We start from the raw sequence: 13,779 nt of genomic DNA, 5'->3' as shown, positions 1-13,779 counted from the left end.
AGGTAGGTAGATTAGATAAGATTAGATAGGTAGATAGATAAGATAGACAGAGTGAGACCCTGTCTTAGACAGATACATAGGTACATAGAGAGGCCCAAGATCCGAGACCTGAGAGCAGACCAGGTCCGTTTAGAGGTCAGGAGGAGGAGTGAGAAGAGGCTGAGAAGGAGCAGCCAGAGTGGAAGGGTGAGATGATGTGAGCCTGGTGTTGTGGAGCCAAGTGAAGAAAGTGCTTCATGGAACAGAGAGTGGTCGATTGTGTCAGGTGTTGCTGAGGTAGAGTAAGTATGATGAGAGCTGGGCATGGTGGCTCATACCTGTAATCCCAGCTGCTTGGGAGGCTGAGGTGGGAGGATCCCTTGAACCCAGGAGTTCAAGACCAGCCTGGGCAGCATAGCAAGACCCCTATCTCCAAGAGATACAGAGAGTAGTGCGATTAGGATTGAAAAATGACCACTGAGTTTAGCAATATGGAAGTCCTTGGTGACCTTGAGATTAGCAGTTTATATAACACTTTTGAACATCAGAAAACAATATGTAGTGTTTATGGTAATGGTGTACTAGGTAATTGAATTATTATTTCTTTTTTTTTTTTTTTAAGTGATGGAATCTCGCTCTATTGCCCAGGCTGGAGTGCAGTAGTGCAATCTTGGCTCACTGCAAGCTCTGCCTCCTGGGTTTACACCATTCTCCTGCCTCAGGCTCCCCAGTAGCTGGGGCTACAGGCCCACCTGCCACCACGCCTGGCTAATTTTTGTATTTTTAGTAGAGATGGGGTTTTACCATGTTAGCCAGTGTGGTCTCAATCTCCTGACCTCATGATCTGCCTGCCTCGGCCTCCCGAAGTGCTGGGATTACAGGCATGAGCCACCGCGCCCATCCTAATTGAATTAATATTTCTGTTGAAAACAAGTTTGAAAGATAGAATATCAAAACCATGTTTTAAAAAGCATCGAAGGTGACATGATAGTCAAAAATTACCTGGCCAATATTAGGGAATGTGCAGTTTCCACTAAAGAAAGAAAAGATGAGAGAAAGGACTAGAGCTCAGAGGAATAAGCTAGAGATACTTCTGCTCTCGAGGTTAACTGCAGACTCTAGAGGAGGCAGCTGAGAACGTGAATCTTTGAACAGAACTAACAGCACAGAGTCTGGGGCTGCCAAGAGTAGGAGCCACCACCTGCTCTGGGCTGGTACTCTGGGAAGGCTGGGTGCTAGGAGTGAGGCAGGGACAATGCACCGATAATTCGTGTGCACCAGATGATGCCAGCCTTGGCCCCAAACTGCTAGTGCTTTATGGCACCTGGCAGAAGAAAGTAAAAATTCTCTGTTGAAGATACAGTACCATTCTCACCTTAAATTGTTTTAGCGAGTAATTTTAAAAATAAAGATCAATCTCTTTTTTTTTTTAAGGCATATGAGATTAAGAAAGTACTAAAAGGAACAGATAGAAACTTGGCTCATAGATGCAGATATTGGAAGTGTCATGACTCTAAAATAAATGTTTTACCACAAGGAACTGTCATTCTAAGAATAAACTAGACTATAGTGACATTATAGATTTGCAAAACAAATAGAAATTATAGAATTAAAAACTAATGAAAATGAATGAATTGACTTAACAATAGGTTAGGTATGGCTGAAGAGAGACTTAACCAGAGGTAGTTTGGAAGAGATTGTCTACATTGAAGCAAGCAAGAAAAGATGGAAAATATACATGAGAGGGTTATAGAACTTAGACGATTCAGCAAATAGAGTTTCAAATAAAAAGGGACAGAATCAGAAGCAATATTTGGAGAGAAAAATGGCTACGAATTTTCCAGAACTGACCAAAGTTATCAAACCACAGATCCAAGAAGCCCCATAAAACCTACACAGAACCTGTGAAAAGAAAACTGGATGTAAACATACCATAGTAACACTGATGAAAACCATAGACAGAATATCTTAAAAGCAGTCCAAGAAAAGCTCATAGTACCCTCAAAGGGGCAGCAGATTGACAGCTGAGTTTTCAGCACCATTGGAAGTAGAAAACAGTTGGAAATACAGCTTCAAAGGGCACAAAAAGTAGCTGGCAGTAGAATACTCAGGGAAAATATCCTTGAAGAATGAAACTAAAACATGTTTTAGATAAACTGATAATTAAATTATACTAAAGCAAATTTAAAAGAGTGTTCAGGCTGGGCATGGTGGCTCACACCTGTAATCTCAGCACCTTGGGAGGCTGAGGCACACCTGAGGTGAGGAGTTTGAGATCAGCCTGATCAATATGGTGAAACCCTGTCTCTATTAAAAATAGAAAAATTAGCCGAGTGTGGTGGCAGGTGCCTGTAGTCCCAGCTATTCAGGAGGCTGAAATGGGAGAATTGCTTGAACTTAGGACACAGAGTTTGCAGTGAGCCGAGATCACGCCACTGCACTTCATCCTGGGTGACACTGTGAGACTCCGTCTTAAACAGAAAAAACAACAAAAAAAACCTAAATGTAAGTTTAGAAATACAGGAGGGAAGAGTGGTGAGTATATGAGTACATCTGAGTGAATAAACATAAGAGATGGCTCGTGGACTTAAAATATCCATGCATAAAATTTTAAAAATACACAACAGTAATCAATGGGAAAGGAGAAAATGGATTAAGAGTTCTAAGGCTCTGGCATTATCCAGAAGGAAATAAAGCTAAATATTAACATTAGACTTCACAAGTTAAACATACATGTAATTTCTAGAGTATTCAATTAAAAAAAATAGAGCAACGTGTATAATTTCCTAATTAATTAAAAATCTATCTCCAAGCTTTTTTTTTCTTTTTAAGAAGTCAGTCCTAGATAAATAGGAATTAGAGAGTAGAGAGTATCCTCGATATAAAGATATTGGAGACATTACAGCCAAATTCCTTGATTGAATTTTAATGGTAACAAACCGTATTTAAAAGACATTTTAGGAACTGAAAGAGTTTAACAAGAGAATAAAAAGGCAAATTGTGGAGTGTAAATGAAGATAATTGTAATATTTTTAACCAATAAAAGATTATGTCTGAAATATATAAAGAATTACCTTAAATCAATAAGAGAAAACAGGAAAAACTTGAATAGCTACTTCCCTAAAAGATTTCATAGGGTTAATAAACCAATGAAAATGGGAAATGCTAATTGAAAGCATAGCAGAGTCATCCCATGCTCCTAACAGATCAGCAGGGAGAATGTGGAGAAAAGGGAGCTCTCATACACTGCTAAATGAAAATTGGCATAACTGTTTTGGAAAAAGCAGTAGTCAAGAGGGATCCTTCTGTGAGATAATGCCTCTGCCCTGTGTAGGATTCCTCAGTAGCTTTTCAATTTAGATAATTCCTTAGTGGGACATACTTTCCCAGTATTCTAAAGTTTCCTTATGAGAGAGCCCCATCTAATGCCATGACACATAGTAGGATGCCTTCTTTCATCACCAGCACTTCATTCTTTTTCCCGCACTGTTTTTCTTCATAACACTTTCAACCTCTTGGCACGTGCTTGGTTTGTCTTCCCTCACTAAAAGTTTATGAGAGGCTGGTCATTGTGGCTCACGCCTGTAATCGCAGCACTTTGGGAGGCTCAGGTCGGTGGATCACCTGAGGTCAGGAATTCAAGACCAGCCTGATGAACATGGTGAAACCCTGTCTCTATTCAGAATACAAAAATCAGCTGGGTGTGTTGGCATGTGCCTGTAATCCCAGCTACTTGGGAGGCTGAGGCAGGAGAATCGCTTTAACCCCGGGAGGTGGAGGTTGCAGTGAGCCGAGATGGCACCACTGCACTCCAGCCTGGGTGACAGAGCGAGACTCTGCCTCAGAAAAAAAGAAACAAGTTTTTATCAGAGCAGTGTCTTTGTTTTGCACCCTGCTGTATATATCCTGATTCTAGAACAGTACCTGGCATATCCATGATTTGCATTTTTAAAAAGAGCAAGTAAAAAGGACTTGGGGGAGAGTACCTTTTACTTTCATGTCGGCTTCTTCTCAGTGATTTTTATTTACTGTCATGGGATATAAGTATTTATTTAAAATTTTTATTTAAATACCTTATGTCAGCATGAACTAGATTTCTTCAGTTAGATTTATAGATATGTGTTGTTTCTAGAATACTTCTAATTGACTTGGACTCTTACTGTAATGTTGGAAATTTACAGACCCATAACCCTTATTAATAAATTGGAGAGGCCGGGCGCGTGGCTCATGCCTGTAATCCCAGCACTTTGGAAGGCTGAGGCGGGCAGATCACGAGGTCAGGAGATTGAGACCATCCTGGCTGACACGGTGAAACCCCATCTCTACTAAAAATACAAAAAAATTAGCCGGGCGTGGTGGCGGGCGCCTGTGGTCCCAGCTACTCGGGAGGCGGAACTTGCAGTGAGCTGAGATCGCACCACTCCACTTCAGCCTGGGCGACAGAGTAAGACTCCATCTCAAAAAAAATAAATTGGAGAAATATAGAGGTTACTAAATACAGTTGAAATAATATATAGATATTGCATAAAATGCAGGCATTTCAAAGTTGAGTATATACATTCTTATCTGAGTTTTCTTTTGTCTGTCTCCAAGTGGGAGCTGGTGAGGTGGCCAACTTTGCTGCGTATGCGTTTGCACCAGCCACGCTAGTGACTCCACTCGGAGCTCTCAGTGTGCTAGTAAGGTAAGGACACAACATTTTTCATGTAGAAACAGTCATCAGTACCTTAGTTTGTAAAATATTCAGTACCATATAATTACATGTGTTCAACACAATTTACATTTCAACAACCTGGAGAACTTTGCTTTTTACACTATGTAGTCATTGCTTTAAAAAAGTACTTCTGTGCATAGGCAGGCTGTTGATTTGTGGGAGAAAATGCTTTTGCTTGTATTCAGAGCCAGTACTAGTTCTACTTCGATTTCAGTTTTATAAAATTCAAAGTTGCTGGGAATGGTGGCTCACGCCTGTAATCCCAGCACTATGGGAGGCTGAGGCGGGTATAGAATCACCTAAGGTCAGAAGTTTGAGACCAGCCTGACTAACATGGTAAAATCCTGTCTACTAAAAATACAAAAATTAGCTGGGCGTGGTGGTGGGCACCTGTAGTCCCAGCTACTCAGGAGGCTGAGACAGGAGAATGACTTGAACCCAGGAGGCGGAGGTTGCAATGAGCTGAGATCATACCACTGCACTCGAGCCTGGGCTACAGAGCAAGACTCTGTCTCAAAAAATAAATAAATAAAAAATAAGTGAAATTCAAAGTTACCCTCATCCCAATATTTATCATTCAGTGCATGTGCACTTCGGTAGGGCCTGGTTGGTAATGAGTAGATTTTTTTTTTTTTTTTTTTTTGAGACAGAGTCTCGCTGTGTCGCCCAGGCTGGAGTGCAGTGGTGCAATCTGGGCTCACTGCAAGCTCTGCCTCCCAGGTTCAGGCCATTCTCCTGCCTCAGCCTCCCGAGTAGCTGGGACTACAGGCGCCGCCACCACACCTGGCTAATGTTTTGTATTTTTAGTAGAGACGGGGTTTCACCGTGTTAGCCAGGATGCTCTCAATCTCCTGACCTTGTGATCCGCACGCCTCGGCCTCCAAAAGTGCTGGGATTACAGGCGTGAGGCACCGTGCCTGGTCTGGATGTAGGTTCTTAATTAGGATATACATTTATACAAATTCGTTCTTTATTATAAATTTCATATTGACTTCTTGCAGTGGAAAGATGGGAAGTATACCAGTGTAGTGTATGATGAAGCAGATGATTCCCTAGAAACGTTTACTTTTTTTTTGTTTTTTTTGAGATGGAGTCTCGCTCTGTCGCCCAGGCTGGAGTGCAGTGGCCAGATCTCAGCTTACTGCAAGCTCCGCCTCCCGGGTTCACGCCATTCTCCTGCCTCAGCCTCCCGAGTAGCTGGGACCACAGGCGCCCGCCACGTCACCCGGCTAATTTTTTGTATTATTTAGTAGAGATGGGGTTTCACCGTGTTAGCCAGGATGGTCTCGATCTCCTGACCTCGTGATCCGCCCGTCTCGGCCTCCCAAAGTGCTGGGATTACAGGCTTGAGCCACTGTGCCCGGCCGAAATGTTTACGTTTTATGATGAAATGTACATTTTTTTTTCTTGGCAAAAGCCAGAATCTTCATAAGCTCAGTGTTACAATTTGAGTTCAGTGATTTAAATTATGAGTTTTACTGATATTTGAAAAAGAAAAGTAGCTGATTATTTTAAAGTCTCCAATTTTTTTCCTCCCCATTTTAGTGCCATTCTTTCTTCATACTTTCTAAATGAAAGACTTAATCTTCATGGGAAAATTGGGTGTTTGCTAAGTATTCTAGGATCTACAGTTATGGTCATTCATGCTCCAAAGGAAGAGGAGATTGAGACTTTAAATGAAATGTCTCACAAGCTGGGTGATCCAGGTAAGAAAAAAGTCTCATTAGTCTTACTGTATTTTACTTTTTAACTTAGTTTTTTATTTTTTTGAGACGGAGTCTCGCTCTGCCACCCAGGCTAGAGTGCAGTGGCACGATCTCGGCTCACTGCAAGCTCCGCCTCCCGGGTTCGCGCCATTCTCCTGCGTCAGCCTCCCGAGTAGCTGGGACTACAGGCGCCACCACCACTCCCAGCAAATGTTTTTTTGTATTTTAAGTAGAGACGGGGTTTCACCGTGTTAGCCAGGATGGTCTCGATCTCCTGACCTTGTGATCCGCCCGCCTCAGCCTCCCATTACAGGCGTGAGCCACCGCGCCTGCCTTAGTTTTTACGTTAATCAAAATTTAATGAGCACCTAAGGAGAGAGAAATTGTTCCATGTGGTAGAAGAACAAATAGTCGTTGTGTTCCCTTCTCCCTCCTGTCAATCACAAGTCTGTGTTTCTACTGTTCTTCAACTCTTTGCAAATAGCATGCTTATATTGTTGCTACTACTTACTTCCTTAGCTTTAGGCATTATCTGTTTTACCTTTTATTTACTGCACCTGTATAGTTTTATTGAGCTTATTTATTTACCTTATCATTGATACATAACTTTTATTCTCATCTTAGCCTTTATTATGGTGGTTGTTCCTTTCCTGTATGATTTGTTTTTCCAGAAGTAATAATTATCTGTTTGTGTAGTTTGTTTTGAATTGATCACTGTACCATGAAACTCTCCCCCAGTTGACTGTTCTGCTCTCAGTAATTTCAAACAAAGAGGTGTTCTTTGTTTGATCTCTTTTGGAAATTTCTCTCAGTGCCTTCTGTGTGACCTCAATCTAGGCGGGTGTCTCCAGGCTGCCAGCACAGCAGTTATCTGCATTTCCCTTCAGCAGCATCCTGGGGATTCCCTCAGTTTGCTTTTTCTTAGATCCCTTATTTCCAGAATCCTGGGTGTTTGCTCCTTCATTCTGGTGGTGCCACTCTAGAGGAGACAAGAAAGGGCGTGAAGAGATGAGATTTTTTGACACCTTGTTTATCTCAAAATGTTTTTAACCTATTGTGACCACTTTTGTCTTCTCATTTCTGATGTTGCTGTTGAGAAATTGAACAGTTTATCCGTTATCTTTTATATGTGACCAATTTTTTGTTTTTGGAAGCATGTAGGATGTTCTCTTTCCCCACAGTGTCTGAAATTTCCCACTGACATGCCCAGAGATGGGTCCATTTTTGTCCATTGTGCTGGGTGCCTGATGGTTCATTTTATTTTGAGACAGGGTCTTGCTGTGCTGCCCAGGCTGGAATGCAGTGGTGTGATCTCGGCTAACTGCAACTTCTTCCTCCCTAGCTCAAGTGATTCTCCCACCTCAGCCTCCCAAGTAGCTGGGACTACAGGCGTGTGCCACCATGCCTGGCTAATTTTTTTTGTTTGTTTGATAGAAACAAGGTTTTACCATGTTGGCCAGGTTGGTCTTGAACTCCTGGCCACAAGTTATCCGCCCACGTTAGCCTCCCAAAGTGTTGGGATTACAGGCGTGAGCCACTGCACCCTGCCTGATGGGTCTCTTTTTTTGTTTTTGAGACAGAGTTTTGCTCTGTCCCTCAGGCTGGAGTGCAATGGCGTGATCTCGGCTCACTGCTAACTAACCGCTGCCTCACTGCAACCTCTGCCTCCCTCCTGGGTTCCAGTGATTCTCCTGCCTCAGCCTCCCAAGTAGTTGGGATTACAGGTGCCCGCCACCATGCCCAGCTAATTTTTGTATTTTTAGTAGAGACGACCAGGTTGGCCAGGCTGGTCTGGAATTCCTGACCTCAGGTAATCCACCTGCCCTCGTCCTCCCAAAGTGCTGGGATTACAGGCATGAGCCACCGTGCCTGGCCTGATGTGAAAATTTATGTCTGACTCTTGGGAACTGAATTGAATACTCCTTTAATATTCTTGTTTTCTCTTTGTGAGATTCTTATTCATCTGTTTATTGGGTTCTTGACCTAGATCATTAATTTTCTTGTTTTCTTTTCCTCATTTTACCATTTTGTTTTGCTCTGTCTTTGGGGAGATTTTCTTAGTTTTTTCTTCCAGCCCTTCTGAGTTTTCATTTCTGCGATTATATTGTTAATTTCTAAGAGTTTCTTGCCTCTGTTCTTTGATTCCTAGTTATTTTAAAGTCTTTGCTAACTTTAATTTTAGAATTCTTTGTGGGCCTGCTTCTGTGGTGGTGTTTGGCTTTTAGGCATTTGGTTTTGTGTTGGCATTTTTTAATTGAATGCTGGACACAGGATATTAGAAGGTGTAGAGGTTTTAAGTGACGTTTTTCTTCCTTCAGAGAGAACATAAATTTCTTCTGGTAGGCAGAAAAGAATACAGTAGCTCACCTTTACCCTGAAGGTATTGTTCTTTGTTGGGCCTGGTTTCTTTCTAGTTTGCCTTCATTCTTTTTTTTTTTTTTGAGACAGGATCTCACTCTGTCGCCCAGGCTGGAGTGCGGTGGTGTGATCATGGCTCACTGCATCCTCTGCCTCTTGGGCTCAAGCGATCCTCCCACCTCAGCCTTCTGAGTAGCTGGGACTACAGGTGTGTGCCCCCACATCTGGCTTTTTTTTTTTGTTTTTAAGATGGAGTCTTGCTGTCAGGCCTGGAGCACAGTGGTACAATCTCAGCTCACTGCAACCTCTGCCTTCCGGGTTCAGGTGATTCTCCTGCTTCAACCTCCCAAGTAGTTGCAATGGCAGGCATGTGCCACTATGCCTGGCCTAATTTTTGTGTCTTTTTTGGTAGAGACAGGGTTTTGTCAGGTTGGCCAGGCTGGTCTCGAGCTCCTGGGCTCAAGTGATCCATCTGCCCCGGCCTCCCAAAGGGCTGGGATTACAGGTACGAGCCACCGCACCTGGCTCAGTTTGTCTTTATTCTTGTTCATAGCCCTTTGGCTCTCAGCTGATAGCTTCAGATACTGGTTTGGGCCCCGCCAGCTGTGAGAAACTGAGAGCTCCAGGGTCTGCTCCTCAGTACCCTGAGACGCCGAAATCCCTGCTTAGTCCTGTGGCCTCCTGGCCAGGCTTTCCATTTGGCTTCTCTGACCTTGGCTGTGCAGCTTGTGTGCCAGAAAGCACCGTAAGGGGAAATGTGCAGACATTTGGGCTCACTGCTCTATAGTTCCCTCCTTTCTGGGTCTTGGTCCATTCAGTTCCAGATGCTTAGGCAGCCCCCAAATCCAACTTGTTTTTACCTAGTCCCCTTAAGCTTAGGCCGGTGTTGATTGGCCTTGATGCCATCTCACCCCTTGCATTAGTAGTTGCCCCAAAGGAGAAGGCAGAGGTGAGTGCTGGGCTGATTTTTCTTTTCTCTGAATTTTGGCCCCTTAAGTCCTGGCTACTTTGATGGTTCTTTGATTCCCTCAAATAAATCTTTCTTGTTTGTTTGTTTGGGGTTTTTTTGTTGTTGTAGATTCATTGTTTGTAGGTATTTGGGGTGCCAGGTTAGTCTGTTTCATTGTTTCTCTGAGGATATTCATAATAGTTTTTCTTGTTTTTCTGAGGATATTAATAATTTTTTTGTTTTTTGGGGGACGGTTATTTTGAAGTTTTCCTCTGTCTACATGGGAGAAACAGACTTTGCCCTTTTCTGTTTGTTTTGGCTTCTCTCCTGGTGGTCTTTGGCTTTTTTTTTTGAGACGGAGTCTTGCTCTGTCGCCCAGGCTGGAGTGCAGTGGCGTGATCTCGGCTCACTGCAAACTCCGCCCCCCGGGTTTACGCCATTCTCCTGCCTCAGCCTCCCAAGTAGCTGGGACTACAGATGCCGCCACCACGCCCGGCTAGTCTTTTTGTATTTTTAGTAGAGACGGGGTTTCACTGTGTTGGCCAGGATGGTCTCGATCTCCTGACCTCGTGATCAGCCCGTCTCGGCCTCCCAAAGTGCTGGGATTACAGGCATGAGCCACCGCGCCCGGCCTGATGTCTCCTTTTATGTCAAAGTTGGGCTGGTCAGATCTCCAGCAAAAAAGCTTCCTGTTTCATGGCTGGCTGTGGGCATCCTGGGAGTTGATTGTGGGGAAGGGTTAACACCTGGAGGCCTGGTTTACCTCAGCTTCCCAGAACTCTGTGGCACGGCAGGGACAGTCTCCCAGAACTGGGCGGGAGTCCCCTTGCTGCTTCAATGGACTTTTCAGCCAGGCTTCACTTTCAGTCTTGCCTTTACCCCACTTCAGAGGCACTTGGTACCTTTTGGGCACTCTGTGCTGCAAACTGAATTGCTTTTTAATCTTTGATCACAGTGGGTGTGTAGGATTCAGCTTTCTTGGATCTGTGTACCAGTTATTAGCCTTTGCTTTCTGACTTAGAAGGATTGTTATCCTCAGTCCTCTCTTTTTTTTGAGACAGTCTCTCTGTCGCCCAGGCTGGAGTGCAGTGGCGTGGTCTCGGCTCATTTCAACCTCCACCTTCCAGGTTTGAGCGATTCTCCTGTCTCAGCCTCCCAAGTAGCTGGGATTACAGGCACCTGCCACCACGCCTAGCTAATTTTTGTATTTTCAGTAGAGTTGGGGTTTCGCCATGTTGGCCAGGCTGGTGTCGAACTCCTGACCTTGGGTGATCCACCATCCTCAGCCTCCCAAAGTGCTAGGATTACAGGCATGAGCCACTGCACCTGGCCTTTTATTCTTAATTTTGTGTATTTGTGCCTTTAAAAATCCTATTACTGTGTATTTTATTAGTGGAATTTGAGGAAGGAAGAATAAATTCATGTGACTTACTTAGGCCTCAGTTCCCTCATTCGAGGATGCAAATGGTAGTATCTGTGACACAGGGTAGTTGAGTGCAAACTGCTGAGAAAAATGCCTGGCCCACAGTGATACACAGTTATTGGCAATTTTCATGCTGGCTTTAATTCTCCATATTCAACCAGAACCCCAATAGTATCTTTCAGGTTCTCCAGTTGACTTGCTGGTTACTCCAGCAGTTGTCCGCAAATTAAAAAAAAAAGTTTACCCCTTTTAGAGAAAACTTGATGATGAACTCTTGTTTTGTTTTTTTTTGTTTTGTTTTTAAAGCATCTATAAATTGTTGAACATTCAAGGCCACCTCATGATTTCTCCTCCCTAGTTTCTGTCTCTGTTCTGATCCCACTGTCCCTCTTGCCTGAAGTTGGCATAAAATGCTGCTGCAACAATGTTGGGGGTGTGAGAGTTTATGAATGTGAAGCTCACGTTCATCTTCCGGCATGTCCATCTAAGTAAATTTTTGTGGTTGCGCTTCTGCTTGGGCAGCAAAATAAAGCTGATTATTTCCAGGCCATACCTTTTCCCCCTGTAGAGTTTATTACATTTTGTTTTGCATTCTGTGTTTACGAACAGCCAACCATTTGACTCATGTCACTTCTCTTTGCCTCCTCTAGGTTTTGTGGTCTTTGCAACCCTTGTGGTCATTGTGGCCTTGATACTAATCTTCGCGGTGGGTCCTCGCCATGGACAGACAAACATTCTTGTGTACATAACAATCTGCTCTGTGATCGGCGCCTTTTCAGTGTCCTGTGTGAAGGGCCTGGGCATTGCTCTCAAGGAGCTGTTTGCTGGAAAGCCTGTGCTGCGGCATCCCCTGGCTTGGGTTCTGCTGCTGAGCCTCATCGTCTGCGTGAGCACACAGATTAATTACCTAAATAGGGCCCTGGATATATTCAACACTTCCATTGTGACTCCAATATATTATGTATTCTTTACAACATCAGTTTTAACTTGTTCAGCTATTCTTTTTAAGGAGTGGCAAGATATGCCCGGTGACGATGTCATTGGTACTTTGAGCGGCTTCTTTACAATCATTGTGGGGATATTCTTGTTGCATGCCTTTAAAGACGTCAGCTTTAGTCTAGCAAGTCTGCCTGTATCTTTTCGAAAAGACGAGAAAGCAGTGAATGGCAATCTCTCTAATATGTATGAAGTTCTTAATAATAATGAAGAAAGCTTAACCTGTGGAATCGAACAACACACTGGTGAAAATGTCTCCCGAAGAAATGGAAATCTGACAGCTTTTTAAGAAAGGTGTCATTAAAGGTTAATCTGTGATTGTTATGAAGTGAATTTGAGTATCAGAATGTGTCTAAAAAAACATTGTCCTCAAATAATGTTCTTTAAAGGCAATCTTTTTAAAGATTTCACTAATTAGGACCAAGAAATTACTTATATTTAAACAATGGTAGCTCACTAAAATGACCTCAGCACATGACGATTTCTATTAATATTGTATTGTTGTAGAATTATTTTACATTTTCATTCCTTCTCCAAAATCTGAATGCACTAATGACAGTTTTAAGTCTATAAAAATGCTTTATTTTTTCATTCGTGATGGAAGTCTGAAATGTGCATTTGTCATCCCCACTCCATCAATCCCTGAACATATAAGGCTTTTTTATTTTAAAAAAGAACAGTTATCCCAATACATTATCCTGTGATTTACCTTACCTATAAAAGTGGCTCCTGTTTGATGATTGGTTTTATTTTTTGAAATAAGGGAAAACTAAGTTACTGAATGAAGGAAACTTACAAAATAAAAAAAAGGGCGGAAATCACCCCAAGGAAGGATTCTCAGGTTGAGATGATCACCGTGAATCCGGCTTCCTGTGTGCATTCGACGGCCTTCTTAGCACCTCATCGAGCCAGCACATCCTGCCTGCTGCTGCAGCCTGGCTGGGTCTGTTCTCCAGTTATCCTAATCCCATGATGCCTGGAACCTTGATTACCATTTTACATCAGCTCTTGTACTTTTCAGTATATTTTCATAATGAGTTATATTGTCATTTGGACTTTGAACAGCTCTGGGAAATAGAAGACTAGGGTTATTTCTTAAATTTAGCTCATGTTATAATAAAAAGTTGAAATGAAGTTCTTTTCTAAGTCTGAATGCTTAGAACAAACTTAAAATGTTTATAACATACGGTCTCTTTGTACCAAGTACTTTGCTTTTTTTTTTGAGACGCTGTGTCACCCAGGCTGGAGTACAGTGGCGCGATCTCGGCTCACTGCAAGCTCCGCCTCCCAGGTTCAGGCCATTCTCCTGCCTCAGCCTCCGAGTAGCTGGGACTACAGGCGCCCGCCACCACGCCCGGCTAGTTTTTTGTATTTTTAGTAGAGACGGGGTTTCACCATGTTAGCCAGGATGGTCTCGATCTCCTGACCTCGTGATCCGCCCGCCTCGGCCTCCCAAAGTGCTGGGATTACAGGCGTGAGCCACCGCGCCCGGCCAGTACTTTGCTTAAGAGCTCCTTTGGGCTACTACATATTTTGGTTTCTAGAAAAGGTTTATGAAGAAGTTGATGGAAAATTGCAAACATATGCAGAAAAAGTAGAATGATAAAGTCTGATGAACCTATCCCCACTCACAACCATTGGTCTTTAAAAAAAA

At 43.1% G+C, this 13,779-nt stretch overlaps 1 protein-coding gene across 6 annotated transcripts in view; it reads left to right on the top strand.

Annotated features, from left to right (window-relative positions):
• Positions 1 to 13,259, top strand: part of NIPA2 (NIPA magnesium transporter 2) — a 34,257-nt gene extending 20,998 nt beyond the window's left edge. For all 6 annotated transcript variants that reach the window (XM_031668901.1, XM_031668896.1, XM_031668898.1 and 3 more), the window contains 3 exons: positions 4,573 to 4,663; positions 6,239 to 6,399; positions 11,780 to 13,259. In XM_031668901.1, coding sequence (XP_031524761.1) covers positions 4,573 to 4,663; positions 6,239 to 6,399; positions 11,780 to 12,414 — 887 coding nt within the window. In that variant the 3' untranslated portion in view covers positions 12,415 to 13,259. The remainder of the gene's footprint in view (positions 1 to 4,572; positions 4,664 to 6,238; positions 6,400 to 11,779) is intronic.
• The last annotated feature ends 520 nt before the right edge of the window (positions 13,260 to 13,779 follow it).

The sequence above is a fragment of the Papio anubis genome, chromosome 7, assembly GCF_008728515.1.
Source record: "Papio anubis isolate 15944 chromosome 7, Panubis1.0, whole genome shotgun sequence".
In the NCBI taxonomy this organism is placed as follows: Eukaryota; Metazoa; Chordata; class Mammalia; order Primates; family Cercopithecidae; genus Papio; species Papio anubis.
Note: the sequence above shows the minus strand (reverse complement) of the source record. Positions and strands in the feature narration are given on the sequence as shown.